A 27,774-nucleotide genomic window follows, 5' to 3' on the forward strand; every position below is an offset into this window, starting at 1 on the left:
AAGTTTGGAGTTTTGAAATTTGTTTCAGCTAGTAACATATTATAGAATCTTTGGGGGTTTTTAACTTGTTTTTTTTACTTTCTCTTAGAACAGTAACTTGACCTACAGCTGGGATGACCTAACTGTTCACTGTCACTGACAGGGCATTCCCATCTCACTGCTTTTCAAATTCACTCTTCCTTCGCTTCTTACTCTCTGGTCAGTTCTTTTCCTTTCCACAAGCTGATGCAACTCACTAAATCGGAAGAGTTCTTCCGCCATTGTAGTAATCAGTTTTCTGCTATTTTAGTCATTTAAATCAGTTGACCCAATAGTGATGAAAACCAGAGATAACAGAGTAAGTGAATTCACAGCAGGCCATGAGGAGGCCTCGTGGGGTCATGGAGCACATTTTCTTCTTGGTGTCTTTTCAGCAGCATTTCTCTATTTAGTGGCCACCATTTACTAGATGACACATCCCCACCAAAACATTCTGTCCACAACATAATACTTCTGACCAATAACTGTGCATCTGTTATGACAAGTAGCTGTAATTCAGTATATATCACTTTTCACCTATTTTGTACCTGAAGGAACACAGCAGCAAGAAATAACTTAAGTACAAACTGCTGGCACACATAAGTTACTAATACTGCCACTACCTTTCTGTACATCCAGAGGCTCTGGAATATGCACCATTTGTCTGAAAGAGAGGCACGCAAGGAAACATCCTGCGTTAAGTGTTTCCTGAATCAAAAGGACAAAACTCATCACAGAATGTTAGGGATTGGAAGAGACCTCGAAAGATCATCCAGTCCAATCCCCCTGCCGGAGCAGGAACACTTAGATGAGGTTACACAGGAATGTGTCCAGGTGGGTTTTGAATGTCTCCAGAGTAGGAGACTCCACAACCCCCTTGGGCAGCCTGTTCCAGTGCTCTGTCACCCTCACCGTGAAGAAGTTTCTTCTCATATTTAAGTGGAACCTCCGTGTTCCAGTTTATACCCATTGTCCCTTGTCTTACCATTGGTTGTCACTGAGAAGAGCCTGGCTCCATCCTCATGACACTCACCCTTTACATATTTATAAACATTAATGAGGTTGCCCCTCAGTCTCCTCCAAGCTAAAGAGACCCAGCTCCCTCAGCCTTTCCTCACATGGGAGGTTCTCCACTCCTTTAATCATCTTCGTGGCCTTGCGCTGGACTCTCTCTAGCAGTTCCCTGTCCTTCTTGAACCGAGGGGCCCAGAACTGGACACAATATTCCAGATGACCCATTGAATTTTTATGGCATTTGAAGTCATTCATGTGTTACCCTAGCAAACATGTTAACTCTGTAAATTGAAAGAAAAGAACCAACATGCTTGCTTGCTTCTTCTGAGACTTCCAACAGAGATGAGTTGTGAAAATGATAGTGATTTGACCCATTTGGATGCAATGATCCTTGTGAGTCCCTTCCAATTCAGAGCATTCTACAATTCTATGATTTATCTTCCAACTCTAAAGCAATACTTATGAGAAAATAACAACTAATGTGTAGGCCTCTTAGAGAAGACCATCAAGTCCTCCCCAAAGGCACGTCTCACCCCTAGCCGCACTTACTTTTCTTGGATGCAAGGTGCTTCCCTCGGGGCTGGAGTCGCCTGGGGAGCAAAGGGCACTGTGCACACAGCAGCAACTCCCTGCCCCACAGCAACTCCTCGCAGCAGACACCGGCACAACGGCAGGCGACGGCTGCTTCACCTCCCTTCACCGGGGCGGCCCTACGACCAGCACCGGAGACAGTCCGAACGAAACACACTCGCTCTCCTGCCCACAGCCTCTCTTCTCCTCTCCCGAGGCGGCTGATAAAGACCTGAAAAATCGGTGGGAGCGCCGGTTCTCCCGGGCTTTGGCTGTAAAGAAACACGCTCAACAACCTCAGAGGGGGAGTCTGAGGGGAAGCGCCGGTGCACGGGACCCCAACCGCTGCCTCCGCGCGTCCCCGCCCCGGGCCCCGCCCCGCGACCTCCCGACATCCGGGTTCCTGTCAGCTGCCGCGGCGCCGCCGCCCGCTCCGTGTCTCAGGGAGGCGGCGGGGTAGGGAGGAGGCAGCGAAGATGGCGGCGGCGGTGGGGAGAGCCGGTTCTTTCGGCTCCTCTTCGTCCGGGCTCGGTTCGGCTGCTGCGTTTTCTTCTTCTTCTTCTTCGTCTGCCGCGACGGCCACAACCAACAACAACGCGGAGCTGCGGGCAGGCGGCGACGAGGACGATGGGCAGAACCTCTGGTAACCGCCCGCCCCGCCCCGCGGCCGGGGACCGGGGCGCGCGCTGACCGTTACCGCCCTCGCAGCGGCTCCTTGTTCTCCGGGAGACGCGAGGGGGGGAAGGAGGGCCTGGCTAATCGCCCCTCCTGGCCCTCGGTCCCTCTCAGTCAGCGGGCTTGTGGGGGGAACGGGGCCTCCTCCCCTTGGCGGTGTCAACTCCTGCCTGTTCCCGTTCCCCATGCCTTCCCTTCCCCCTTCCAGGAGGTGGCGGGGGCGGGGGGTCGGACGGAAACGGGACCCCCCCCCCCCCTCCTAAGCGTTGCCATCTCTCCGCGCCAGGTCCTGCATCCTCAGTGAGGTGTCCACACGCTCCCGCTCTAAGCTACCTTCGGGGAAGAACGTCCTCCTGCTGGGTGAGAAAAGCATCCTGATCCCCTTCATCTCTTGGGCATCTGGAGCTTCTGGTGTTTAGTGCCCGAAGGGAGCAGGAGGGTGGGCTGATGGTGGCGAAGTGCTGACTTAGCCTTCTCGCTTCTCCCCCTGCATGTTTTTTTGCTTCATTTTTGGGAATCAAGTATCTAGAGATGCTTTAAATATCCCACTCATCTTGGGTACCTCGCCGTAATACCCTTACTATCCTTTCCCCAGCATAGTTCCTTAGGTAGAGAGGGCTTGGAAGGGTGGTTTTTATTGTTTTTCTGCCCCCATGAGTGGGATGCGTGCGGGTCCTTCAGCCTTTTCTGCCTCGTTCGTCCAACCCGTGCTGCCTGCTGTTCTTTATGGTGTGTCATGCAGACACAAAAATTGCTTCCGTGGCCCGTGCCGTATCAATGACGGCTGCTCCCCGCTGGCCGGAGGGCGGGGTAGGCTGGCTGGGCGTGTTGGTTGTGTCCTGCCCACATGCACCGAGCCTGTCAGCAGCAATATCATCGACAAGTTGTGCAGCAGCAGCGGCATCGTTTACTGCTGCCGCCTTTCGTTGTGTTCTCCACCCAGTGCGTTAGTCCAACCTGGCGCTTGGCAATGATGAGGAGTTACAGAATGGGACTTTGAGAGGGTGATAAGAGACCCAGCAATTATTCTGTATTGAGAGAAAGAAGGAAAATGATACGTCAAGTAAAATTAAAAACTTCATGGGGGAGAGGGAGAAATGGATGCTTTCAAACGTGTGCATGTGTATATATTTTTATTGTTATTAGTTGGGAATTTTTGGTTGAAAGACTATTAAATACTATTAGCAGTAAGGCAATTTAACAAGCGCATCTGCTTGGATTAACTAGCTGCTTCTTCCTTCCTTTGCCATCCTCTCGTCTTCAGAAACAACTGTCTGTTAGTATTTGGAAGTATGGTTAAAACCCAGTAAAGATATTCATATGGACTCTATGCACCCTATGATTCTGTGTAGTCTTGTGGTTTGTATGCTCTTGGTGTTTTTCGAGTTAGGTTTTTTCCCCATGCTCCTAAAGCAATCACTGTGACCCTTCCTGTTTTGATGAGCTGAGTTGTGGCTTACAACTAACTATGAAGGAGAAGATTGTGCAAGGATGATCTAGTGAACCTGTTACAGGACTTACTACTCTTTAATTTGTTGCTTTTTATGTTACATAATTAAGTAGGACATAGAGATTGGAACTCCTATTGATACTAAAGAAAGGATATTTCGTAGTGAGCGACAGCTCTTTATGTGATACTTTGAAACTAAATTGGATGACTGTTCTTGTTGGAGTTGGAAGATTCTTCTTCAAGCAGTGATCTTTGCCAAGAAGATTACACTCTTGTTTTTTCTCTCTTTGTAATCAGGCAATCCTTAGTACTCAGTAACTGGAGACTGTGCTTTCTTCAAAACTAGAGAGGGCACCATCAATTGTTTCTAAATGCTCACTGAGCTTGTGATGTTTAATCTGTTGTATGAAAATTTATTTTTACTCATTTATGTAGAGCTTATGGAACTACTTGATGTAAACTTTTTTTGACTGGTGCATTTTTTAAAAAGATGTGCAGGTTTGTAGAAGACATTCTAGTTCTTTCTTAGGAGTCGTTTTCTAGAAGGCCATGGTCCAAGGAAAAAAAGTTTGGCATGTATTTAGGAAAAAGAGCATCAGATCTGAGGACTGGCCAATGAGGACCACAGTCATGTTCTTTGTGAGGATACCTAATCCATGGATTACACTTTGCTGTTCACTTGCAAGTCATGATGCTGCTCCTGAAGCACACAGGCATGGGAAAAAGAGAGGTCTTTGGTATTCTGTATCGGACAGATTCAGTATGTGAAGTTCTGCCCCTTCAGATTCTCAAGCTCTGTGTTTGCAATTTCTCTCTTATCTCACCTTTCTTCTATTTTTAAGCTTTGTTCCTTTAAATAATTTTGTACTAGTTCTTGTTGTTATTACAAATCACTTTTTGCCATGACTGTTTTAGTTTCATAGCTCTTCCAATACTTTTAAGCAGAAGTTGTAAAACTGGCCAGTGTCCCGATGGTTTTCACTCCTTTTGTGGTAGGCAAATATTTGCAATACAAACAGTATATTGGTCAAAACTTCCTAGCTGAAACATGATATATAGTGACAAATGCATGCTTATTTTCAATACAAACTGTATTTAAAAAAATCATCTTAGCCACCAACCCCCTTCAAAAAAACCCAACCAAACAAATAGAAAAGAACCCTACAATTTAGTGTTCTTTTGTTTGCTAGGACAAGTTTCCTAATTTGCCTGAAGCATTTATATTTTTCAAACACTGTGTGTACTTGTATTTCTAGTTGTTCTGGGAACCTGGCTATGTCTGGCATGCTAATTCTGCTATTTCAGTATGTATTTTTAGCTATGTTATTATCTCATTTTTGATAACCTGGAAAGCAGTTCAAGACATCACAGAAATAAGGAAACTCGAATACCAAATGTTAATCTCTAGATATGGCACAAGGTTTTGTGAAGGTTGACATATAATACTGGTAATTTGCAACTCAAAAGCAGAAAAAAAAAATTTACTTCTTCAAAATTGTTTCATTTACAGACATTTTTTCAATAACTATTTTTCTGTGAAGACTTTAAACTTTGTTTGGCACTGCATGTAGTATAAAAGCATTTTACTATTCTTGTATACAGAAATAATAAAAATGCAGGCTTTTCTAAACAGTTCTATAAGGCAAGTATGCTCTGATTCCTTAGCAGTTCTGTCATAGTGACCACAGCTACCTCTTTTAGCTAACTATACCAGCATAAAACATAAGATGTCCCTGCTTTCTTAAGGAAACTGGGTGCTCGCAGTGACATTTCTAGCTTCTTTTTGCAGATAGCCAGAGGAACATGGTTTTGTTGTTGTTGCTGGTTTTTTGTTTGGGTTTTTTTTTATTATTTTATTTCATTTTTTAATTCTTCTCCTGAACTGTCTCTTCAGCTCACTAGTATAATAAAAAGGTAGCTGATCAGAGGGAGATAACTTTTTGTTAAGTATGATGAGAAAACCAATGCTTATAACTTGGAGCTCTCTTGTTCGTTCCTTTCCGACTATAACTATACCTGAACCAGCAGGTGGAATAGAGCTAGCAGCTAAAAAGTCACCATTGCAGGTTACAGAGGGAATACATAGTGTTATAGAATGTGTGAAGGCTTGAATTCAGAGACCCAAACTAATAATTTATCCAATAGACTGCAGCACGCTTTCAAGTAGTAATGTCATTCCAGGATGTGCAAGAAAACAGGCTCCCAACTTGCAAGTGAACTGAATAGCTGCTTTCTGTCTGGCTTTGTATTTCTTACATTCTCTGTCTCTGAAGTGTGGTAGATTCTTTGTCTGCAATTCTAATGATGTCAAGCCATCCAGTGACAGATGTACACCTGACTCCAAGTGTCTGTATTGCACCCTTAAAGCTTCTAATGAACCACTAGCATTTTGGTTTTCTTTGTGTTTTATCCCACTGGGTGATAAGGGTTTTGAGTTTAGTGGGCAGTGAGCGTTCAGCTACCTTGTGTCCACATTTTCTCTTTACCCAGACATCCCACTTTTCAGGGCCAGGCCTGTTTGAATCTTTGAGCTCTGCTCCTGTTCAGTGGCTGTCAGGATGCTTGAGAAGAAGTTTCTACAGTCTACAGCTAATTTACAGGTACACTTTTCTGTGTGTACATGTATTGGGAATGGCTGTTATTGCAGAAAACGGTACATCCTGAAGAGCTCTTTTAGCTTGCTAGTTTCAGTGGACCCATGGAATATAGTGAACTTCTGATACAGCAAGTAGTCATGAGAGTATATAAAATTAATGTTAAGTCTGCGTACTTAAATTTGTACTCAACAGTATAAAAAATTGCTTGTCCATTTTATTTTTCCCTATTCAAATAGCTGAAAGTTTAGCTGTGATCATTTTGTCATTACATGAAATACCACTTGTTGATACTGGGCCTGTTGTTCATCCCAAATGTTTCTTAATTTTCTAGTACTGCAGAAGTTAATTCAGATAGCTTGTTTTCCTCCTCTTCTTGCAACTTCTTCACCTTCACAGGCAATGAAAGCCTTACAAATGTAGCCAAGTTTTGCTTCAGTCAGCAGTTATACTTCTGAAGTGTCAATTGTTTTGATGGGGCATTGACCTAGATAAAATTCAAATTGCTTTGTTTTGCAGCTACTTTTTTTTTTTAGAAATACTTCTTTGTAGTATCCTTCCTACTATAAATGCTTTTCCAAAAAGCTAGAATTGCATGGATGCTGTGTATTATAGTAAAACTTACTTAGAATAGCACAGGAAGTTCTGAAATTCTTGAATTGCATTTATTTTAATTTGTCTCTGCTTTGCTGGAGGTGCTGCTGATTACTGAATCTATCTCTGAAATAATCCCGAAGGTGAGGAACAGAGAAATGAATTGTGCTTTTGTGTTCTTCAGGCAGGTTAGAGGCAGGAGTACTGATAAAGATGGCTCTTTGATAGTAACATGGGATTATTCTATTTTGGTAGTGAACCTGGGTAAAATACAGACTTACTGCTGTGTTAAAGGAAGAGGCTTTGTGTTACAGGTGTATGCTACAGAATTCTCTGCAGTACTTGGCTTTTTTTGACCATGTATTTCTCCAAGCATAAGTAACACTGTAACTGCTGTACCTGTTTCCACAGTCAGGCCATGTATTCTTTTGGTGCAGGACTTGGCAAAAGTCATGCTGGAACAGTTGTCTTACCATCTGTTTTCTATCATGTTGTAATGCAGAACTGCAATTAAGGTGCTTCTCAGAAAATTTATTTAATTTTTCAGTGCCACAAAGACACCAAATGAATCATGTGTGAGGAGAAAGACTTATCTGGTAGAGTAAAACAGAGAAGATTTTTTTGTTCAATGAGTAAATTATAATTTAGTGGCAAGTTATTTGAAGACTTTATATGACCTACTTAGAGTGAACCACCATGTTTTGAGGGATTCTGGAGAGCAATCTCATCAGCATAATTAATTTTGTTTTTCAGTTCTGTGAAAACAAACTAAATTTGTCTTACTCTGATTATTTTGGTCTTCTTCTGCAAAAGGCATTCTTCAATTACTATAGTTTGTGTAAACAAGTCTCTCACTAATATGCTGCTGTGGAAAAAGCAGTTATTAGCTTGTGAGAAGTGTTTGATCTCAAAAATAGTTACAGCACACATGCACTTGGTTCTAGTAGGAAGAAGGCTGTTATGTCTCCGCTGTGTTAGGATTCAGACATTCGTAATGGTGTGGAATAGAGATTGCTCTGTGATTCTGGGAAAGCATCTTTGACATGTTTGATAACTCAGATTTGGATCTTTGTTCTATCATATATAAGTGAGGTGGTTTTTTTCTATTAATAAAAATTCAATATATTATGTTAGAAATATTAGATGTTGTGGGGAGTGGAAGGGATTAATGACAACCATTATCTCTAGTTTTGCTTGGCCTTGCTTGGACATATTTTTTAGAGATGTATAATTCCCACATCAAGCTGAATTTAATTTATGGCTTTAAAAAGCAAACAAACAAACAAAAAAACCTCCTCTAAGGAACACGTAGGATTATAGATTACATGCAATTAAGTGCATCCAGGGCTTTTTAAAGACTTGAAAAAAAAAATCAGAGCCCGGAATGGAAGAAGGGGTAGACCAACAATACTGATGACACAAATGAAACATTCGCCTCTTGCTTATTTGCCTTGCCATATTTGAAACACACTTGACACTTTACACTTTACAGTGGAGAAATGATTTAAATAAAAAGTCAAAACTCATGTCTGTCCTGGAGATAACATGCTGATTGCTCTTCCATGTACAGATTTCTGTGAGAAGAAAGAGATGTCTTAAAAGACAAGTGAAAATGTATTTCTGTTTTCATTTTCTAAACTGAAATGAATGTGGAAATAGCATAAGTAGTGAATATTCTAAAATGTTTTAAATATAAGTTTAGAGAAGGTTTGGAATAGAGAGCCTAAGTTCTCTCTGATGTGATAGTTTATGGTTGAACAGTTTAAGTAACAGTTTGTAGATCAGTGCCTGCTTGCCCACACTCACAGAAGGCAATTCATTCACCTCATTGCCAATACTTCCCATGTATGGGTGACCATTCTGCTAATTTTTTTATTGTAGCAGACCACTTAGTGATGCTCCATTTTCTGTTCAGTAAACATACTTTTTGCCTGCAGTAGTGAGAAGGGAGGAGCTGGGCAGGGGGGTGTATTACAGCTTCCTGTCTCTTTGAGGGCAGCAATGAGAAGGGTGTCCTCAACCTCTGTGCTGTAGGCAGAGCAGCACCTTGGACAGAGAAACCCCAAACCAGAGGAGCTCAGCAGAGGAGTGAAAGATAGGAGCGTGGGGACAAAAATGAAACGGCTTTAGTTTAGTTGCGTATAGGACTTTCCATTTTGTTGACAAGATGGTGAAATACTGTGTGCAAGCAGATTGGTTTGGCTTTGTTTCAACTGCTTCCTTGCCTGACTTTTCTGCGAAATTAAATCCCTTTTTTACTTGTGTTCAGCTTTGGTGTATAGCACTGCTTGGTGACAGCATCACTCTGTTTCCTCACTGTAATACTAATGTATAAGTACAGTATGATGTAATGGAGGATTTTAGTTCTCTAGAATTTACTCTGGAAGAGGAGGAGCTTTTATGTTACTTGCAAAAGAAGGATGCAAAATCTTAAATTTGCAACAATCTACTTGATTTTTATTCTACCTTGCAATTCTATATCAAGAATTGTGTTCTAGAAATGTTTTGTTCTGTGAGCTTATATATGGAAGTCAATTGTTAATTTGATTATCACACAGTTAGAAATAAAGAAGCTAAAGGACTTTCCATCTCAACATTTGGAGGGAAGAGGAGGATAATGATTACTCCTTCTGAAGGTGCATGAGCCCTATTTTATATAGTGCTTCAGGAGCACTTAAAAAAAATCTGTTTCATAATATTAATATGCAATGATGTTTAAGTCAGAGAGATATGAAATTTCCCTTCTGTCTGAAACTAAGAAGCATTACTTTTTAATATACTTTAGAGATATCTAGAGACAATTAAAAAACATAAATACGCTTAAACATCTTGGGGTTTGTAATTTCAGATGTCATATAAAGCAAATATACTTTACATATGTCCCTGGTAGTACTTAATGCTAATTGCATTACTATGATGTACATTACTGATCAAACCTGAAATAGCTAATGGACTTTAATTTTCTCAGAAATATTTCCCTCCTTCTCTGGTGAAGAGAAGCATCTATATGTACTAAAGGCATTACAATAAAATCTTTGAGTTTTGAGAAGTCTTAAAAGCTAGCATTGCATGCACTTAGAATTGATTTCCTAATGAGATTTGTAACAACTATTTAGAAGTTTTAGATAAGCACTGGTTTAAGATTGATTTGTATTTTGATGCTCTTGCTGAAGAGTAAGTATGAAGCAAAATTATACTGCTGCTCTTTTCTAGCATAACTCGATATGTTCAAAGTGTGTTGACTTCTCAGGTGTTTTATATTGAAGAGTTTAGGTTGGAAAAATATATTAATAACAAGGATACAGATAAATTTGCAGCTGTCACAATTTTAAAAGGTATATGCAACATACTAAAAACAGCGCTTGAGGTTCTATCTACCTCTACTTTCTAGGATGTTCTCTTATCCAAGAGAACTTAGCCAACTTTTTATCATTATTTGTGTGGGCAAAAAGGAGGAAATCCTTATGTCATGTGCAGTGGTCCCGGTTGTACTTTCTAACAGTTTTTTCCATAATATTGACTCTAATTTGACTTAAATCTTTTGAGAACTCTGGATCTCCTGTGGCATAGGGCATATTAGGCTAGGTAGCTACCTTGCACCCTTGCAAGCGGGTCATCCTTTTTGTAGACTACTTGATTTATGCATAGCAATAAGAATTTGGACCACTTGTCAGTATTGCTTCTAATTCTTTTGTCCATAGATCTTCTGGTTTCTCCTCTATCATCTGCAAACACTACTATTCTCTTCATTTACCTGCGTAATTAATGAAAATAGTTCCAAACCCTTCAGACTCCACTGATGCATCATTGTGGATTTCTAGTGAATGATGAGCACTGCTCTCTGCATGCAGTAACTTGTATGATACAGTTATATAATATATGTCAGTGATCCACCTACCTGATCTTGGTGTTTTGAAATGGGTGGCTGCTTGCTAAGGAGAAGGGAGTGGAGTATCTTCTTCACAGAACAGATTAAAATTAAGTAATTCCATGATGCAAGGCTGAAATGACTACTGTGCATACATGTATCAAAAGGTACTAATTTTACAGCAAATAAACTTCTCTTTTGCTGTACTGATAAAATTTCTTTCTGTGTAGACTCTGAAGATAATTACTAGAAAACCTGGGTGGGGGGGAATAAAATTCCAGCTCTTATTTTTGCTGTAAGACATTACTTTAACAGTACTGAACTTCAGCTTACTCTAGGCATTTGGAAATCCAGAGGTGGGCAGGAAATCACACAACACACAGCCATGATAAGGGTTTGGGGAACGTATATTTTAAGTTTGCCCATATTGTCTAGCACGGGCACTTCCAAACAATATAGTTGCATAGATTATAGCATTTGTATGTTTTAGTTTAGAGTGGTTAAGTGTATCTTTTGTCATGTGTAGAACTTTCTATAGCCACAGATGTTTCTTAGACTTAGGTTGCAGCTACTTCTGTTAAGAAATGGCAGATGTACTTTGCAGAAAATGCTAAGCTTTCCTGGTGCAAACTAGTTATCTTTATTGCCACATATGTGAAACAAACTAGTATGCAAGAGAATGTAGAGGCCAGCTGTTAAATGCAACTAGGAAAGCTGTTAGGGGCAATCCCTCTTTAAAAGGAAAAACAAGTCTTAGTTTGTCTTACCTTTTGGGCCTTCTACTGGAACAAATGAATTGCAACTGCCTGTTCAAAAAGGTAAAATAACAGAATGAATCATACAGAAGTTGTTGGCGAAAGTAATAGCAACTTCAGCAGCGTAACATGTTAGTGCAGCAGCTCTTAATGAATTCTCCTCAGTTATTTGTAGATGACAAATTTTAGAAGCTTGGATAGGTACTTGGGTGAGGACAGAGGAGGAATTGTAATTCATCTCTGGTAAAGAAGCTTGAACTCTTCACTTCTTGGGCAGAACTTTTATTTCAAAGAATATTTTCCTAAGAAGAGGAAAATCTTGGTGTATGAATAGAAAGTAGCTGTGCTTTCCAGTGTGTATTTAAGATCAGCTATAACTGTTTTCCTAGGTGTGTGTTGGTTTAATAAAGTTGAGAACCTAGCAAACCAACTCTTACATGTTGAAAAAGTTAAACTGATATGACTTCCTTTTTCAGTTAACTTCATTTAACCAGATCTTAAGCTTTGGTTCCAGTCTTATTTTTCTCTCCTTTCTTTTTTAACACCTTTGCATTCCATTGAGTAAAATCCCCTTTTGAGAGAGTTCTAAATCATACTCTTCTAAGATGAGCTTACTGTGACTTGAACTCTACTTTAGAAAGACACTATTACCACTTTGCTTGCGGTTGCAAGAGTTGTTTAAGGTGCTTAACTCCTCCTTAAGGTAATTTCTTAAAGATATGTGTAAGACCCTATTTCAGATAGGGTCATTAGTGGCATAACTGCATTTATCAATAATTAGAAGATTTGCAGCTGAGGCACATACTTTGATCAGATATGGTTTGGGCAAGGCCCATCATAATTCAAAACTTTAATGAGCTCAGTCACCCTGTTAGTATGTGATTTCCTTCTTGCCCCAGGTAGTTTTTAATATGTAACTGTAATTAAAGATTGAGTGGTATTCAACTTCTGTCTCTCCAGGTGAAGATGGAGCAGGTAAAACTAGCCTAATAGGAAAAATTCAAGGAATAGAGGAGTACAAAAAAGGAAGAGGAATGGAGTATTTGTATTTAAATGTTCATGATGAAGATCGAGATGGTAAGTTTGTATTTCTAATAATATCTTAAACCACTTTGAAAGCAGTGGTTCAGTGGTGTGATAGTTGGAATGACAGTGGGATGTTTTTCTTTCTTGGTAATTTGCAGGAGTCTAACTTAAGCGATGAATGATTTGCATCATGAGGAAGTTTCTCAGTGTAATTCCTTTAGTAAATACCATGAATGACCACTTAAGTGTTAGAGGAAGGGAGGAACAAGTCAAAAGAAAAGGCTGAAAGGACCAGTGAAGCAATCTTAGCTGCAACATTCTGAATGGATGGTAGGCAAAAATGCATTCCTCAAGCCTAGAGAAAAAGGTGCCTTGGCTCTTATCTTGCATCTCAATTATTGTAGCTAGTATTTATCTTTTTTTTGCCATACAGAGGAGCCTTTATCTTGGTGGTATCGGAAGACTGAGTATCATATATTGATGGGTAGGAAAATGTGCACAATGTTCAAGGAGATTTTAAAAACAAATAAAACCAATAACAAATGCATTTGGAGGAAAAATAAAGTAGAAACTGTTTCAACTGGCTTGAGTTGGCTGATGGTTAGAGGGTAAAAAAGATGTTTAAGATTGACATCCCAAATACCTATAGTTATGGAATGGATAACTGATGCTTATATGTGGGGGGAACAAGGAAAAGAGTATGACTGGGCACTATGGAGGTGCAATGCATTATCTAGAGGCAATACTTGTAGAGTGAGTGGAATGTGAATAAGGGCACGCTCAGAGCTGTGGGGAAAAATGAGGAGTCTTGTCCTGGCTATAAGGACAAATAGAGATAAAAGGAGAACTGGAAGAAGTTGGCCTCTTTTTTTTTTTCTGAAATCGCTTAATTCCCGAGTTCCATGTCTGGCTGGTGATCTCAAAAATGACTTGACCAGGGTTAAGAGGTTTGGGAGTTTGGTCTAAATGTCTTCCTCAGAACTTCTGTAAGAACTAATAAAAACTTACCTGAAGGAAAAATGTAATTATATTAAGCTATCTAATATTGCATGACCAGCTCTTCATTTACCACAGAAGTGTCTCTGAATATTAGAGTGTGGTGTTTTGGGGGAAAAAAAAGCAGTGGAATGGTCTTTTGGTATGGTAATTGTCCTTTTACAAATCAGAAGAATAACTTTCTTGCATGCTAGGGTGATCTAAATAATTTTAAAACTTGCAGTTCTGCTCCAGTTTTCTGAAGGGCTGAGGTACTTCCTGTACTTTAAAAGTTACATAGGTATATCACATTGGAGTTTTGAAGGAGAGATGACAGTCCTTGAGAGCTGAGCAGACTAGGGGCTAAGAAGGGATGGCTGAATTCACCCACTTCCCCCCTCCTAAGCTGCATCTTGAAGAAAACGTTTTCCGTCTCTAAAATGGTGAACATTAATTTTGGAAATGTTGAATGCCATCTCTGGATTCTCACTTTCAGATAATGTATTTAACTTCTTCATTTACCAGCCATTAAACTTCAGGGTTTGAAAGAGGGGGGGAGTCTCCACAAGCTGCAGTTTGCTGTATTATTATGTATGTTTTATCAGTTGATTTAACATGTAGTCTGCTTTCTTCCTTGTATTTTACATGTCTGAATAAGATCTGATAGCCATTACATAGTGGATTGTTTCAATGAGTCTTGTAAAATGTTTTTTTCTTTTTTCGTAGACCAAACAAGATGTAACGTATGGATTTTGGATGGTGATCTGTATCACAAAGGTCTTCTTAAATTTGCGATGGAGGCAAGCTCTCTAAAGGACACTCTAATTATGTTGGTAGTGGACATGTCTAGGCCTTGGACTGCACTGGATTCTTTACAAAAATGGGCAAGTGTTGTAAGAGAACATATTGACAAGTTAAAAATTCCTCCCGAAGAAATGAAAGAAATGGAACAAAAGTGTGAGTATTCTGCAAATACATAGGAATCCATTTAAACCAAATATGCTTAATGCTTTCTGAACCATTTAATCTCTTCCTTGCAGTCTTTTTCATTTTTTGGAAATGTTACTTAAAATTAGGAGTTATCAAGTAAGTCAAGCTTCTGATAAGCCTCAAGTTGCTATATGAACAATGCTAGTATTTCTTTCTAACAAAAGTACCTTATTCTAGGGGGAAAAAAGCTTTCAGAATGAACACAGCTGGGTTGAATTTACAATCTGCTTCTTACAGATCTTTCTTAAATAAGATGCTTCAAGACAAAAAATTTCTTAGCTTTCAATTTTTAATTCTGTTTATTTATTTATTTAAAAGGCAAATCACTGTATCAGCTGCTTAACTGTTCCTGTAGTTAGTCAGTCTAGAGAATTTGGGACCTGATCCCTGCCTACCAAAAGTGTAAATGTTGAAAGGATTCATGACAGCATGGTAATCTCCGGGCCCTTTCTACTTGGAAAGTTCCATAATTATTGTTATTGACACTAATGCAGATATATGTTTGCTTTGGCATGGATATGATATAGCTCTATCAGTGTCCTGGCTTTTTAGTTTTAAACATGCAGAACATAAAGATTTTGCAGGATTCCTTAAATTATCTGACTGAACTCACTAACATCATAGCACTGTATTACTTTTGGGTAGCCCCTGTATTTCTGTTGTGGTACCAGAACATGAGTCTTTCCTGTTCATCTATCAGTGAATTACTACAAGGAAGAACATTTGAGAAGGTTGTATATTAAGATCAAATGGCATGATTAAACTTCGTTTAAAAGTCTGAAGTTGCTCTCTGGAACTGGTGTTTTCTTAGCAACTGATTGCCAGATGGATTTTTAAGAAATACAGTTTGTAGGCATGCTGTGATTGAGTAGCCCATAAGGTGACAGTTGTAGATACTCTGGAATGGGGGAGAAGGTGTTGCTTGTTTTGTTCAATCTTTTAAGAAAGAGATTATTTTAAGGGAAGTAACATCCTTGAGAATCGTATCTTCTGCACTGAGAACTTGTTTAGGAGGGAGGAGCTGAGCTCTTTTGGGTGTGGTTTATGTTTTTATTTTGATTTTTGGAGGTGGTGTTAGTGTGTGTGTGTGTGTATATTAAGGACCACTCCAAACAATTTCAGGATAGGATTTTACTGGATGGAAGTAGTAAGGACACAACATCTCTGTTACTAAAAATGTATAGGCTGATAGCTTTGCTTCTTTACTGAGTGAACAGGGAAACTCCACAAAATCTGGAAAATTTAAGTGATGAAGTGACTCAAGAGGAGTAGCTACTCATACAAAGTTTTGTCTGCTCTCTTGTTCTTTTATCATTTAGTCTAATTCTTATATATATTGATGGTCTGCCTGTTGGCTATAATAGAAGCCCTGGACACAATCCAGATAGGACTGGAAGTTGTTTATGTTCTGAACCTCCTGGGATGTGGCTTCATGCATCGCTGGGCTTGACACTGCCAGGAGGAGGAGGGAGGAATCTTGCTTGCCTGTATTTTGGCTGTGTGGTCCTACTTTATTCTTGTGTCAGTCTCAGTGCTCCTGAGAGGCCCCTGTGAGCTGATTTAACTTGTTCGGAGGACTGAAATCTGCTGCGGGTTTGTGTGTGTAGTTTTCTGGAGGTGCGCTGCTGTGTTTGTCTTCCAGTTCTAGGAACTTCACTTCAAGACCTTGTGAGGACAAGTGGTATGGGAAGGCACTAGGGGGTATATGGCAGCTCTGTGTGAAGGGTTGGAATAGCTCTTCCTGTTACTGAATTCCGCTGTTTCTAATGAAGCCTTGTGGCCTGGTCATTTTAATAGTGTCTCTAAGGAAGACCTGAGATGGTATTTCACAGTCTCTGAGCTGTGGTATACCACATCAGTCCTGCTTTTTACTGTTTTCTTGTATGAAGATTAGTATGTTATGATCACAGCAGGACTTTTAAGAAGCCACTGGAGGACTTCTAGCACTGGAGCAGTGTGATTTTTTTATTTTATCATGCAATTGTCCCAGAACAGACAGCATGCTGTGTACAAAAGATTCACTTGAGTGGCTGGTGTATCTTGGTGAGAACTCTGGGAGGTTCTCAGACCAGATTGAAGTAGCAGCATTCCCTGGATAAGAGCCTGAGTTGACTATTCAAGCAGAGCTGATAATCTGTGCTTGTGCTTTTTGTTATTCTGAGCTCCAAGATATGCAGAAACTTGAATAATCTTGGCCTAATACATCTCTTTCTCTAGGGCGTTGAAATAAGTCTTGCTCTGTTAATTCAACTAATGCTTTTCTAGATATGAACTCAAAGGTCTTCAATCAGTTTAGTGAAGGTAGGGAGAGATTAACATACAGGGTATTTCAAAAAGATGGACCCAATTTAATATTTATTTGCTTTGAAATTGGGTCCATCTTTTTGAAACACCCTGCAAATCAGGACAAAGCAGTAAGAACGTCCTGGAGTAGTTAGCTGTTACCATGCATGATTCAGTTCAATTGACCTGCTGCTTGTTTTTGTTTTTGGGGTTTTTGGGTTGTTTTGTTTTGGTTTTGGTTTTTTTGGCTGAAACAGGATGTGCTGCTCATGGAAAAGTAATCAGTAGCAGGTTTTGGTAGAATCTTGTTTCTGTTGTGTGAAACAGGACATGTGATGCCTAATATTGCATCTCTAACCATAGAATAGTAAGTGACTGTGTAATTAGAGGCTTGGGTGTATGCATCTGAGCCTGACAAGAGAGTTACACTTGTAACTTTTTTTTTTCTGGTTTTTTGTTATATTCTGACCCTCTGTGCTAAATTTTAAAGTAGTATCTGATCTATTGTAAAAGCATAGCAAAAATATTTAATATGCTATTAACTAATTTTAAAGCTAGTTAATAACTAATGTTTGTGTATTCTATTATTTTTCCTTGTTACTACTGTAGATTCACTGTACAGAGAGAGCAAAGTGTGGACAAATGGGGTTTGGGTAAAACCTGGTATAAGGTAGCAGCTAAGCGATATGTGTAAGGATTAATTATGTTTATTCTAGCAAATCATTCCATTAGTTTTGCCAAGAAGAATGCAAGGAAACTTACATCTTTTAGGAAATGTATCAAGCAATAATAGTTAATAGCAACTGCCTAGTGGTTCCACAGTGATCATATAAAAATGGGTTAATATTGTCCATATGGACAGTTTCATCTGATTGTGTTCTGGCTGCTGATAAAGCAGATGTCAAATGCACTAGTTCTCCCTTGTGTTGCACAGAGCACACAAATAGTCAGCACCTGGTGCACGTTCAATACTTTTCAAGATAAAGAAGCAGAAGTACTATACTATCAACAGTGCTAGAGATCAATGGCAGTGGAAATCATTGTTGAAATAATAAAGTAGCTGATCTTTTAATGTAACTTTTTTTACTTTCAGTGGTAAGAGACTTCCAGGAATATGTAGAACCAGGCGAGGATTTTCCAGCTTCTCCACAGAGAAGAAATACTTCATTACAGGAAGACAAAGATGACAGTGTGATTTTACCCCTGGGTGCAGATACACTAACATGTAACTTAGGCATTCCAGTAGTAGTAGTTTGTACAAAGGTTTGTTTCACATTTTAGGTTTTTTGCATGTTTTATTTAAGCATCTCTGTCAGTTGTGGATTTGGGGTGGGAAGCACGTGGTTCTTAAATAATTTTGAATACCTTGCATAAGAATTCTTTAAAAATGTTAATGTTGAAGGTTGGTTATCTTCTGGAAGCCTTCATTGCATGTTATTTTGGGATTAGTTTCTCCTTCAGTTCTACCAGTTTTCAAGGAATTGAGGAATACCTCAGACCTGGTTTTGCTCACAGAAGTGAGCTAGTCAGTAAAGAACTAGAATTCCCCTTCATCTCCTCCTTATTCCACAAATAACGGTTTGGTAGGTTTTTAAAATATTTTTGATTTTTTTTTATATTTTTTTTTCTGAAAATTAATACATTTGAGGGTTCTAGTTAGTAAAGTGCTGTTCTATGAACTTTCCTCAGTTCTTAGAGTGCTTCTGGGATCTGTTTTGGTTTCTGTTAGATATGTAACTATATTCTTAGTCTAAACAAAAAAATGGTGTGCTTCTCTTGTGGCTTGTTTTTTTTCTTTTGCCCCTGGCTCTTCAGTTCTCATGGGCATTAAACATACCACATCAGCAGCCTCTGCTAGTCCACAGTGAAAGAATAAACCTTTTGATGCATATACTGTTCCTTCACTGGAAGGCTAATCCCCTCATTTGAAAAGCACGTTTTTCCTCACCTGCTGGCTCTCTATTATTCTTATATCCACTCCTGCACCCCACCCATTTTTTCTGCTTTCATGTTTATTGGTTTTGCCTCGCTTTGCAAAGGGCTAGTTAGTAACTCAATAAAAAGCTATGTCCTGTAACACCACAGTATGTAAAACAAACAAACAAAACACAAAAAAAACCCCACCACTGGGCAGCAAATGGTGGTGTCATTGAGTGAATAAATCTTCAACAGAGACTTGGGGTTATTGCATTGGAAGGGAGTGGGGGAGTGCGTGAAAAATGGCAATCACGTTAACTCCCAAGTTAGTGGTGACCGCAGTACATGTGCATCAAGTTATATATTAAAAGAAATGCTCCAATTATATTTCTAAACTATCTTAGCAGGTTTTTGTGTTTTTTTTTTTTTCTCTGCACCACCCACACCACTCCATCCCCCTTGCCCAGTTGTGAGCTTGAATATGTAGCAGCACTGCTATTTCAACAGATAACTGGAAGTGGTATATTAATTTTGTGTTTATTTTGACAGTGTGATGCCATTGGTGTTTTGGAAAAAGAACATGACTACAGAGATGAACACTTTGACTTCATTCAGTCACATATTAGACGGTTTTGCTTACAATGTATCCTTTAACACATCAGAAAGATGATGATGACTATTAAATCTTTGTATTATGAGCTTAAAAGAATATTTGTATCTGTACCAAAGTGGGACGCAACTCCTTTACTGTAGCTAGCAGTCTGCTTCAGCTACCCCTACAGGCAATGTAGAATTAAACTTTTCTGGTTTATTTTCTTTTTTTGTTTTTTTGGGTTTTTTTTTGTTTTTTTTACAGAGCTGCAAAAGTCTAGCATGCTCCCTTACCATGAATTTCTTTACTTGCCTTTGTTTCCATATTTAAGAGTCAGTCCGTGAATCAGCGCATCTTAACTGACAAGCTCCCTAAAATAATAAGATAATGCATTTAAGTGTGATCTTGCTTCAGATACACATGAAGAATGTGTCTTTTTGACCCAATTATGCAGTCTCTTCAGGGTTCAGTAATTCCACAGCATAAGGGGATGGATGGATGGAAGGAAGGAAAGTGTGGATTGCTGTAGGAAAGATCCAATGGCTTCTCTTGTGTTGGTACAGACACAAAGCACATAAGCTGTTGTTGTACTATTATTATTTTTAAACTATTTTTTCTTAAAGAAGTGTATAAAATACTGTTTAGTGTTGTTTAGTCAGCTAGACATGCTGAGGTCTAGATTTTAGATGTCAGTAACATGCCTACATTGTGTTGTCATTATTTGTGCTGTGATAAAGAGAAGTTTAGATGCTATTGGAGAGACAGCAGTTAACAGATGGAAAAATTATTTCAAGAACCTTGACCTCAGTTGAGTACCAAGATGGCACGTCTTTCAAAGGGCTTCCAAGATCTAATTTTTCAAAACGGAATTATGGGTAATTGTAGTAAGTCATGTAGATGGAGGAAGAATACGAAGGATTAGTAGGAATTAGTCTGTGTGATTGTATATACCACGTGCAACTTGGAATTCTATTCTAAATTTCACTTGAATGGGAATTAGATCCCATTGTGTAGCTTTATTCTAGAATTTGAATTGCATGCATGTAGAAATAAATTAGGGGGGTTGGCATTTTTATAATCCCAAAGTTAAAATTACTCAAAACTTCCCTCACTGCTTTTATTAATCCTGTGTATAAACTGTGTTAATTTGATACCAAACCATGCTGGCATACCAAGCACTTTCTTGGTCTTTTAGTAACTGACACAAAGCACAACTCGTTTGCCTTCATTTCGTTCAAAAGCAGATCATTGTATAATGTGAGAATTTTCTCCCCTGATTTAAAGATCCAGGTGGGGGAGTGGAAGATCTTCTGGCCTTTTTGAAGCTACTAGTGTTAGTGCTGTAGTGTCTGTGGTGTAGGATGGAATAATGACAAGACATATAAGGATAATGGCATGAAAATATTTGTTCACTAAAAGCAGAAGACAGTTGTGAAGGCATCGCAGTGAAACCACTGGTATTGTGGGCTTTGAAAGTAAAAAGAGTCTGTACTTTACTCAAAAAGCAATAGCTGAGTTAGTCTCAAACAAATGCAGAAAGATGTAAATTACTGAATAGTTTATTTAAAAAAGTAAGTGTTGGCAGTTGTTTGGCCTATTTGATTTTTTTTTTTTATTCCCCCTCTGAATTCTATGAAGTAGACAACCTTTAAGCTAACAAAAAAGGTCACTTTAGTATCTCTTACTAACCACTAAACTGAGTTTTCTTTAACAAGTTTATTCAGATGGGGCAGCACTTATTTACACTTCAGTGAAGGAGAACAAAAACATTGATTTAGTGTATAAATATATAGTCCAGAAGTTGTATGGATTTCCTTTCAATGTTCCAGCTGTGGTTGTGGAAAAAGATGCAGTATTTATGTAAGTTATCTGCATTATTGTGTCTATATGACTACAAACTGTATTTGTGTAAGATAGTAAACAGCATTTAGAATCTTTTTTGTTTATGCTTTTTAAAGTTCCATTTAACATTCTCATGAGTTGAAGTGTGGTGAGTGCTAGTGGATCGAGATTACAAATATTCGCTGTCCCAAAGAGAAATGCTAAACCCAGAGATGTTCCTCTTCTCTGTTATGGTGAACCAATCTCTAACTAGTTGTACTAGTCAACAACGAGCTTGCACAGGAGACTGGGAGCTCTGACAACTTTCCTGCTTTCAGTTCTGTGCAGTTCAGAATTGCACACAAGAATAACCTGAAGCAACAACAGAATTTAAAGCCAAATAATCTTTTATCTAGTCCTGCAGGTTGGGATAATGACAAGAAGATAGGAATATTGCACGAGAACTTTCAGACACTAAAAGCAGATGACAGTTTTGAAGATATCATAACAAAACCACCGGTTAGAAAGGTAAGCAGAGATGTTTTTTGACATTCAACTTCTTATCTGTTTATTTACATGTCACTCTTTGACTGTTTCTCTTTCTTTGAGACTTTGCTTCTAGCTTATCATAAGCTTATCATAGGCTTCCAGTTTCTTTTTTTCCTGCCACTGTTACATTGTTCAAGACTACAAATGCACTTGTTTTGCATTTAATGCGTATTTGGTATTGAGAAGTTTAAGTGTCATTTAACTATTGGTCAGGTTGAGGTTTTTTTAAGCACACTCCATGTTGCTTGGAGTTGCTTGTAACTTTATAACGCTTTCTATTTCTATTGCAGTATTTAAAATAAGAAAGCTTGGGACAATGCTGAACCAAAAATAAATATGTGAAAGTGTATATTTTCTCTCTCATACTATTTAACAAAAGGCTTTGACAGAAATATCTGAAGACACGTGGGCTTGTTGAACAAAATGCCAACAGCAGTGGATCACATGCACACAGAAGTTATTGAAGGCAATACTTCTATGGCTTTTTTCTAACAAAGCTAAGAATTTGGAACTGGTCATATTTCCAAGTGTGAATTATTTTAGCTGAGAAAACTACACCTATGTCCTTTCTGGAATCTTTAGAGAAAAAATACAGTAGTAGTATGTTAGATTTTCCTTGGAAACTTAGGATTTAATTGACAGGCTTTTTGCATGCTTATAATCTTCAGGCATGGATTATAAAGTTTGATATTGGTATTTGCCATGCTTGTTGTGGCAAAGGGCATGCGGTGAGTGTATTTGGAGAAAGAGTGCTTGCAATTTGATACATAGACCTGGGATCTAAGATGTCTCTGTCCAGTTCATATACAAGTCAGATACAATGCAGGTGCAGAGTCACTTTTGCCGTAGTTACCTATAAAACGATACCAAGTTTGGGCCTTGATAAGTTAACAGAGACATGAGCATGCTGCAGAATGTGTACATGTGTCTAACACTTGTTACAGTTCCTGGGACCCCTTAATGTGCCTCGTAACCACTTAAAGAGTTCAGTAAAAGAGTAATTAATGAACTTCTTAATGGATCTTTCTACAAGTACATCTAGAGACTTGTTTGTGTCTGCCAGGTCAAAGGAGTTAATGATACTTCTGTTTCATGTCTAATTAACTTAGCTGTAATGGAATCATGAGGTAGTGGTCTTAAATATAGAAAATGTGGTCTGCAGTCAATATGGTATTTTACACATTGACTTTATTATTGAATGCCTTGGTTGTATTCATGGGGAGAGAGAAAAGGAAATGGGTTTTTTTAGTCAAAATTATGTTAATATTTTTGTATTGCAGTTTGTTCATGAAAAAGAAATTGTAGCAGAAGATGACCAAGTGTTTCTTATGAAGCAGCAGGTAAATTTATGTCTCTAAAACAAGCACCCAGTGTTTCATTTAACAGAATCAAGCTTGTATTGAGAATGTTGTATTCTTAGTTACTGTAGTATCTAACACTACATGGGTTTGTTTGTTTTTTGCAGTCACAGTTGGCGAAACAACTACCTACTGCTGCAGGAAGGCCAGTGGTTAGTAATAAAAATTTTAAAGGTCATCACATGAAAATTATTCACTCTTATATATTAGAGGGTTACTTGTTTAAATTGTGCTGACAAACATTCTTTGATCTAATTTTTTAAACTACATTTTGTTTAAAGTCTACATTGTATACTGTTCTAAAATTATGACACTTCTTCACAGCTAGTCACGACAACTTGTACTGACAGAAAGGGCTAAATGTCATGGCTTTACTTTCCATATGTTAGAATGCATCTAAGCAGTTAGTTGACTCCCCTTTCTGTCCCAAGAATGTGCCAGGGAGCAAACCATGTTGGCTGAATTGCCTTGGTGAGTTTTATATCCTAAATTTGGCACTATCTCTGTAGGAATATTAAGACTGGCATAAAATTAAGGTCAGATGAAAACGATGACATCATCCACATTTAAACGTACAAATAAAATAACTAAAAAGTAACACAAGTTTAACAGGGAGCACATGATATTATAAAAGCAGTTTTACCTTTTTAGATTAACTGCAATTTTGCAAAAACATGGCTTGTTACCCTTGAAGTTATGAATAATGCTTTCTCTCCTGGGCTGCGTTTAGTCCTTTCTACAATATTGGCGGTATGTGTTGTCTTTCCAAGAAATTTGGTATAGTTCCTCTATAATTTTCATTACGATCAGAAGCACTACTGAGTAACAGATAAGTTTTCAGGTTTCCCATTGAGATAAAATGAAAAGCTTCGCTAGTGCTTTAGTTGCACTGAAGTTAGTATCTGTAAGAATGTTACACAAGTGTGAAAAAACTCATACACAATCAGCAAAATCTAATCTTATGTCACTTCACTTGCATGGGACTCTACATTATTAAAAAAATATATTAGGAGCTGTGAGAAATAACCAAGTGCTTAATTTCATGTATCTCTTATACTGCATGATTTAATTCTGTAGAAGATTGACTAGTTCAGCTTTGGATTTCTAATTTTTTAATAGGATGCCTCTCCAAGAGTTCCTGGAGGATCTCCTAGGACACCAAATAGATCCGTATCGTCAAATGTTGCCAGTGTTACACCTATCCCTACCGGGTCAAAAAAAATTGATCCCAATATGAAAGGTACCTTTTCTTATGAGGGCACAGAGTTGGAGAAGTAAAATAGCTGTTTTGCCTGCTTTCTTTAATATGCTTATTTAGATTGTCTAATACACTATATCAGTATTTACTTAGAAAAAGTTTTATTTTGGTTTTGTGTTGTGATTTTTTTTTTTTTTCCCCTTCCCTCCCCTTGTAGCTGGAGCTACTAGTGAAGGAGTCCTGGCGAACTTCTTCAATAGTCTCCTGAGCAAGAAAACTGGTTCCCCTGGTGGCCCTGGTGGTGTTGGTGGCAGCCCAGGAGGAGGTGGCACTGGAGGTGCTGGCAGCAACTTAGCACCATCAGCAAAAAAGTCAGGTATGAATAATAAGAGAGTGAGTAGTGGATCATTCCTATTAGTATAGTTTATCAGAGTTGTGAACCCTACTATATTTAACTGAATGTTTTATTGGATATGGCTGTTGCTTGTTTTCAGTGCACTGTAGTATTGCCTTTTTATGGCTCTGAGGGTTAATGAAAAACTTTCATGTAGCTGTTTAAGCATTGTGTCCATGTGACTTCTTCATTTTTCCATTGTTCCCTACCATCCTAATAATGGCTTCTGCTATAAGCCATTTTTAATATTTTTCAGGTATATTGGAAATGTAATTTCAAGTTTATTTTTTTAACAATACTGTAAGAGTTAAAATAACTTTAGATTTCCTTTTGCTAGTGATCTAGCTCTGATGCGATGAAGGTTTTGGTTCATTGAGTTTGGTGACAGCCTATAAAACTACTTTTGTGTTTTCTGTTGATAGCATTTTTTATATGACATGACTAATAATTTGTATTCATCTAAAAATCTCTAATAGTGACTGCTCTAAATGTACATGCAAGACTGCCCTGGTGCTTCTTGCTATTCCAGATTAAAATGTGTCTGTATTAATAAATAACCTACCTATACAGACATCTTCCCTCCCCCCTTTCCCAGAGGTTAATAGTGCTGTGCTTAGGTAACAATGCTGGTGTTTCAATGGTACTTGACATTAGAGAAAAACCACCTCACTTCCCACTAACATTTTGTTTAGACTGACCCTGAATTTCTTTTAGATGCATGCACTTCGCTTTTCTACATGCAAAGCACAGTTGGCTGAGTAAAGTTTCCAAGTACTTCCTAACATGCTGCAGGCAAAGTCAGCAGCACTGGTTTGAGCAGCCTGTGGAGACGGTTCACACAAATGCAGCTGACATGACATGAGATGCAGAGAGCACCTGCTGAAAAATCCGGTGGGGGGTGGCTGGCAGCAGGTTTGGGTGATGCCAGGCAGATGGACACAGTCCTCCAGAAAAGTGCTGTGTCTGAGGCCGTGGCAGAAACTTCAAGAACAGAATTAAACTACTAAGAAGAAAAAAAAAAAAGTTCTCAGAAATGTCCTGCTGTGCAACAAATGAAGGGTTAGGGTGTAGCCAGTTTAACGTGGCAAAGACTAGGTTTTTGAAGGAATTCCCATAAATAAAAATGTTTGGCTTAGATGTGGCCTCTTCACCTTACTTTTTATTTCCTGTCTTGTGTTTAGTGTTAAGTATAAAATTCACTTTTAAGATCTGAAAATTGGCTGCTAAGATGGTAGTTTGGGATTTGAGAATTACTTTTTCTCAATAGCCATGGGAAATTTCTCTGCTTATTTGTTGCAAGATTCCCTGCTTTGATTTGGATATGGAAGTAGCTCGCTTTAAATGATATGAAAGCACAGTACATCTGGCAAAAATTAGCTTTGTGGATAGTTCCTATTAATTTGCATTGTCAGAAAGGATGCTGGGACATTGCTAAAACTACATTGTTAGAATTTTCCTTTACAGCCTGAGATGCTATGCAGACTTGTCATGGCATTAGACTCTAATATTCTGTGCTTCCTTTTCCAATATTGTCATCTCCATTCTTGTGGTAGAATATGGAAAAACAGAAACCTAGACAGAGGAGTAAGAGTTAAGGGTAAAATGGTGGCGGGAAAAAATGGTGTATGTTAAGCTTGGATCAGGTCTAAATGTGACTGCACAAACATTTGTGCCATACCAAGTTAGGGAGGAGGTAAGTGGGTGAAGAGAGAAAGGGATTTGCCATCTGCAGGTCTGTCTGCAGCAGTGTCAGGTTTATGCTGACCAGGTATGTAGAACTGAGCTCACTGGTCTGTGGTGAAACCCTTGATTTACTACATTCAGAATTATTTAAAATACATATGATGCAGAAGATTGTATAGAAGTATTCATAAATGCTAGCCTTAGTAGACTTTTCTGTATCTTGTACTTCACATTAACTCTTCATATGTTGATATGATATAATTATGGAAGTTTCTTTAAGAAATTGGAAATATAGAAGGATGTGATTTTTCTCTCTTCTGTTTCCTTTCTGTTTCTTTTGGGTTTTGGTCTTATGCCTTTACTCTGCATGCAAAGTGTACAGTAATAATTTTTAGGATTTGTATGATGCAAAACAGTTCTTCTGGTTTCCTTTTTTTGGTCAGTTTGACAGGTGCTTCTCGAGAATTAAAGATACTATAGGCTTTCCCAAAACTGTTTCATGAACATGACTGAATGATATTTATTTATTTTGTAGGTCAGAAGCCAGTTTTAACAGATGTTCAAGCAGAATTGGACAGAATTTCACGAAAACCTGAAACGGTCTCTCCTACAACACCTACATCTCCCACAGAAGGTGAAGCATCTTGAAGACACCAAATAAAATCAATTGTTCAGTTTTCTGGGATAATTAAAACTTGCCTCTGCCTCTTCCTTCAGTGACTGGAACTAAAGAACTGAAATGTCTTTCAGAACACAAAGAGTCGATGTTTCTTTCATATGTGTTGCCCAGCTTTACAAAAGGGAGCTGTACAGATGGAAAACGGTTATCACATGTAGGGGTACTGTTCACAGTGCAAGAATAGTAAATTAATTTTTTTTCTGGGTTTTGTTGAAAAGTCAGTGTAATTCTGTAAAATTGCAAGTATGTTCACTTAAGTGATAGGGGTTGCTTTTAGAGAAGGAAAACTGATACACACCACAGGTGCTTAATCTATATTAATTTCCCAACCTGTGAGAAAAGTTTAGTGCCGTCTTAAATAGATTAACATCTACAGGAGGGAACTGCTCACTTTGGGAAGAGTAAAATTAATTTCACAAAACTATAAGAACAACAATCTCCAATTACACTTGAGCACTTCATTTGGAGTATGGTTAAAAAACCGTTGGATCTCCTCTGAGATCTACACTGCATTCAAAAACCCATGCAAAAATATAAGACTAAATTAGTGGCCAGATTTTTTTCTTTGATTAATTTCAGACACTGAATAAAAGATGTATAAAGAAAAAGCAGAGGTTAAATGTACAGATTATCAGTATCTGGACTTGTCTATATATATATGGCTCAGCCTTAATGTCCCCCACTATGTTTCCTACATTAGTTCTGGTTTAAAATTGGTCATCAAAACTGTAATCAGTTAATAAAGTATTCTCTGCATTCAAATTTAAATAA

At 38.5% G+C, this 27,774-nt stretch overlaps 1 protein-coding gene across 1 annotated transcript; it reads left to right on the top strand.

The window, feature by feature from the left end:
* The first annotated feature begins 2,000 nt into the window (after positions 1–2,000).
* DYNC1LI1 (dynein cytoplasmic 1 light intermediate chain 1) lies at positions 2,001–27,774 on the top strand. The gene is made up of 13 exons (XM_065832333.2): positions 2,001–2,245; positions 2,564–2,637; positions 12,499–12,615; positions 14,266–14,496; positions 17,906–18,075; positions 19,279–19,372; positions 21,046–21,181; positions 21,559–21,670; positions 22,972–23,031; positions 23,157–23,201; positions 24,169–24,289; positions 24,465–24,623; positions 26,860–27,774. Exons 1-13 carry the CDS (start codon positions 2,079–2,081, stop codon positions 26,970–26,972), a joined length of 1,599 nt encoding a protein of 532 aa, XP_065688405.1. The 5' UTR covers positions 2,001–2,078; the 3' UTR covers positions 26,973–27,774.

Source organism: Patagioenas fasciata, chromosome 2 (assembly GCF_037038585.1).
Source record: "Patagioenas fasciata isolate bPatFas1 chromosome 2, bPatFas1.hap1, whole genome shotgun sequence".
Classification (NCBI taxonomy): Eukaryota; Metazoa; Chordata; class Aves; order Columbiformes; family Columbidae; genus Patagioenas; species Patagioenas fasciata.

Excerpts from the sequence above, each read along its gene's own strand:
- DYNC1LI1 (XM_065832333.2), top strand. The coding sequence starts at position 2,079 with ATGGCGGCGGCGGTGGGGAGAGCCGGTTCTTTCGGCTCCTCTTCGTCC. Across the intron at positions 21,671-22,971 it reads CAAAACCACCGGTTAGAAAG|TTTGTTCATGAAAAAGAAAT; the intron begins GTAAGCAGAGAT and ends TTTGTATTGCAG. Across the intron at positions 23,202-24,168 it reads CTGCTGCAGGAAGGCCAGTG|GATGCCTCTCCAAGAGTTCC; the intron begins GTTAGTAATAAA and ends ATTTTTTAATAG.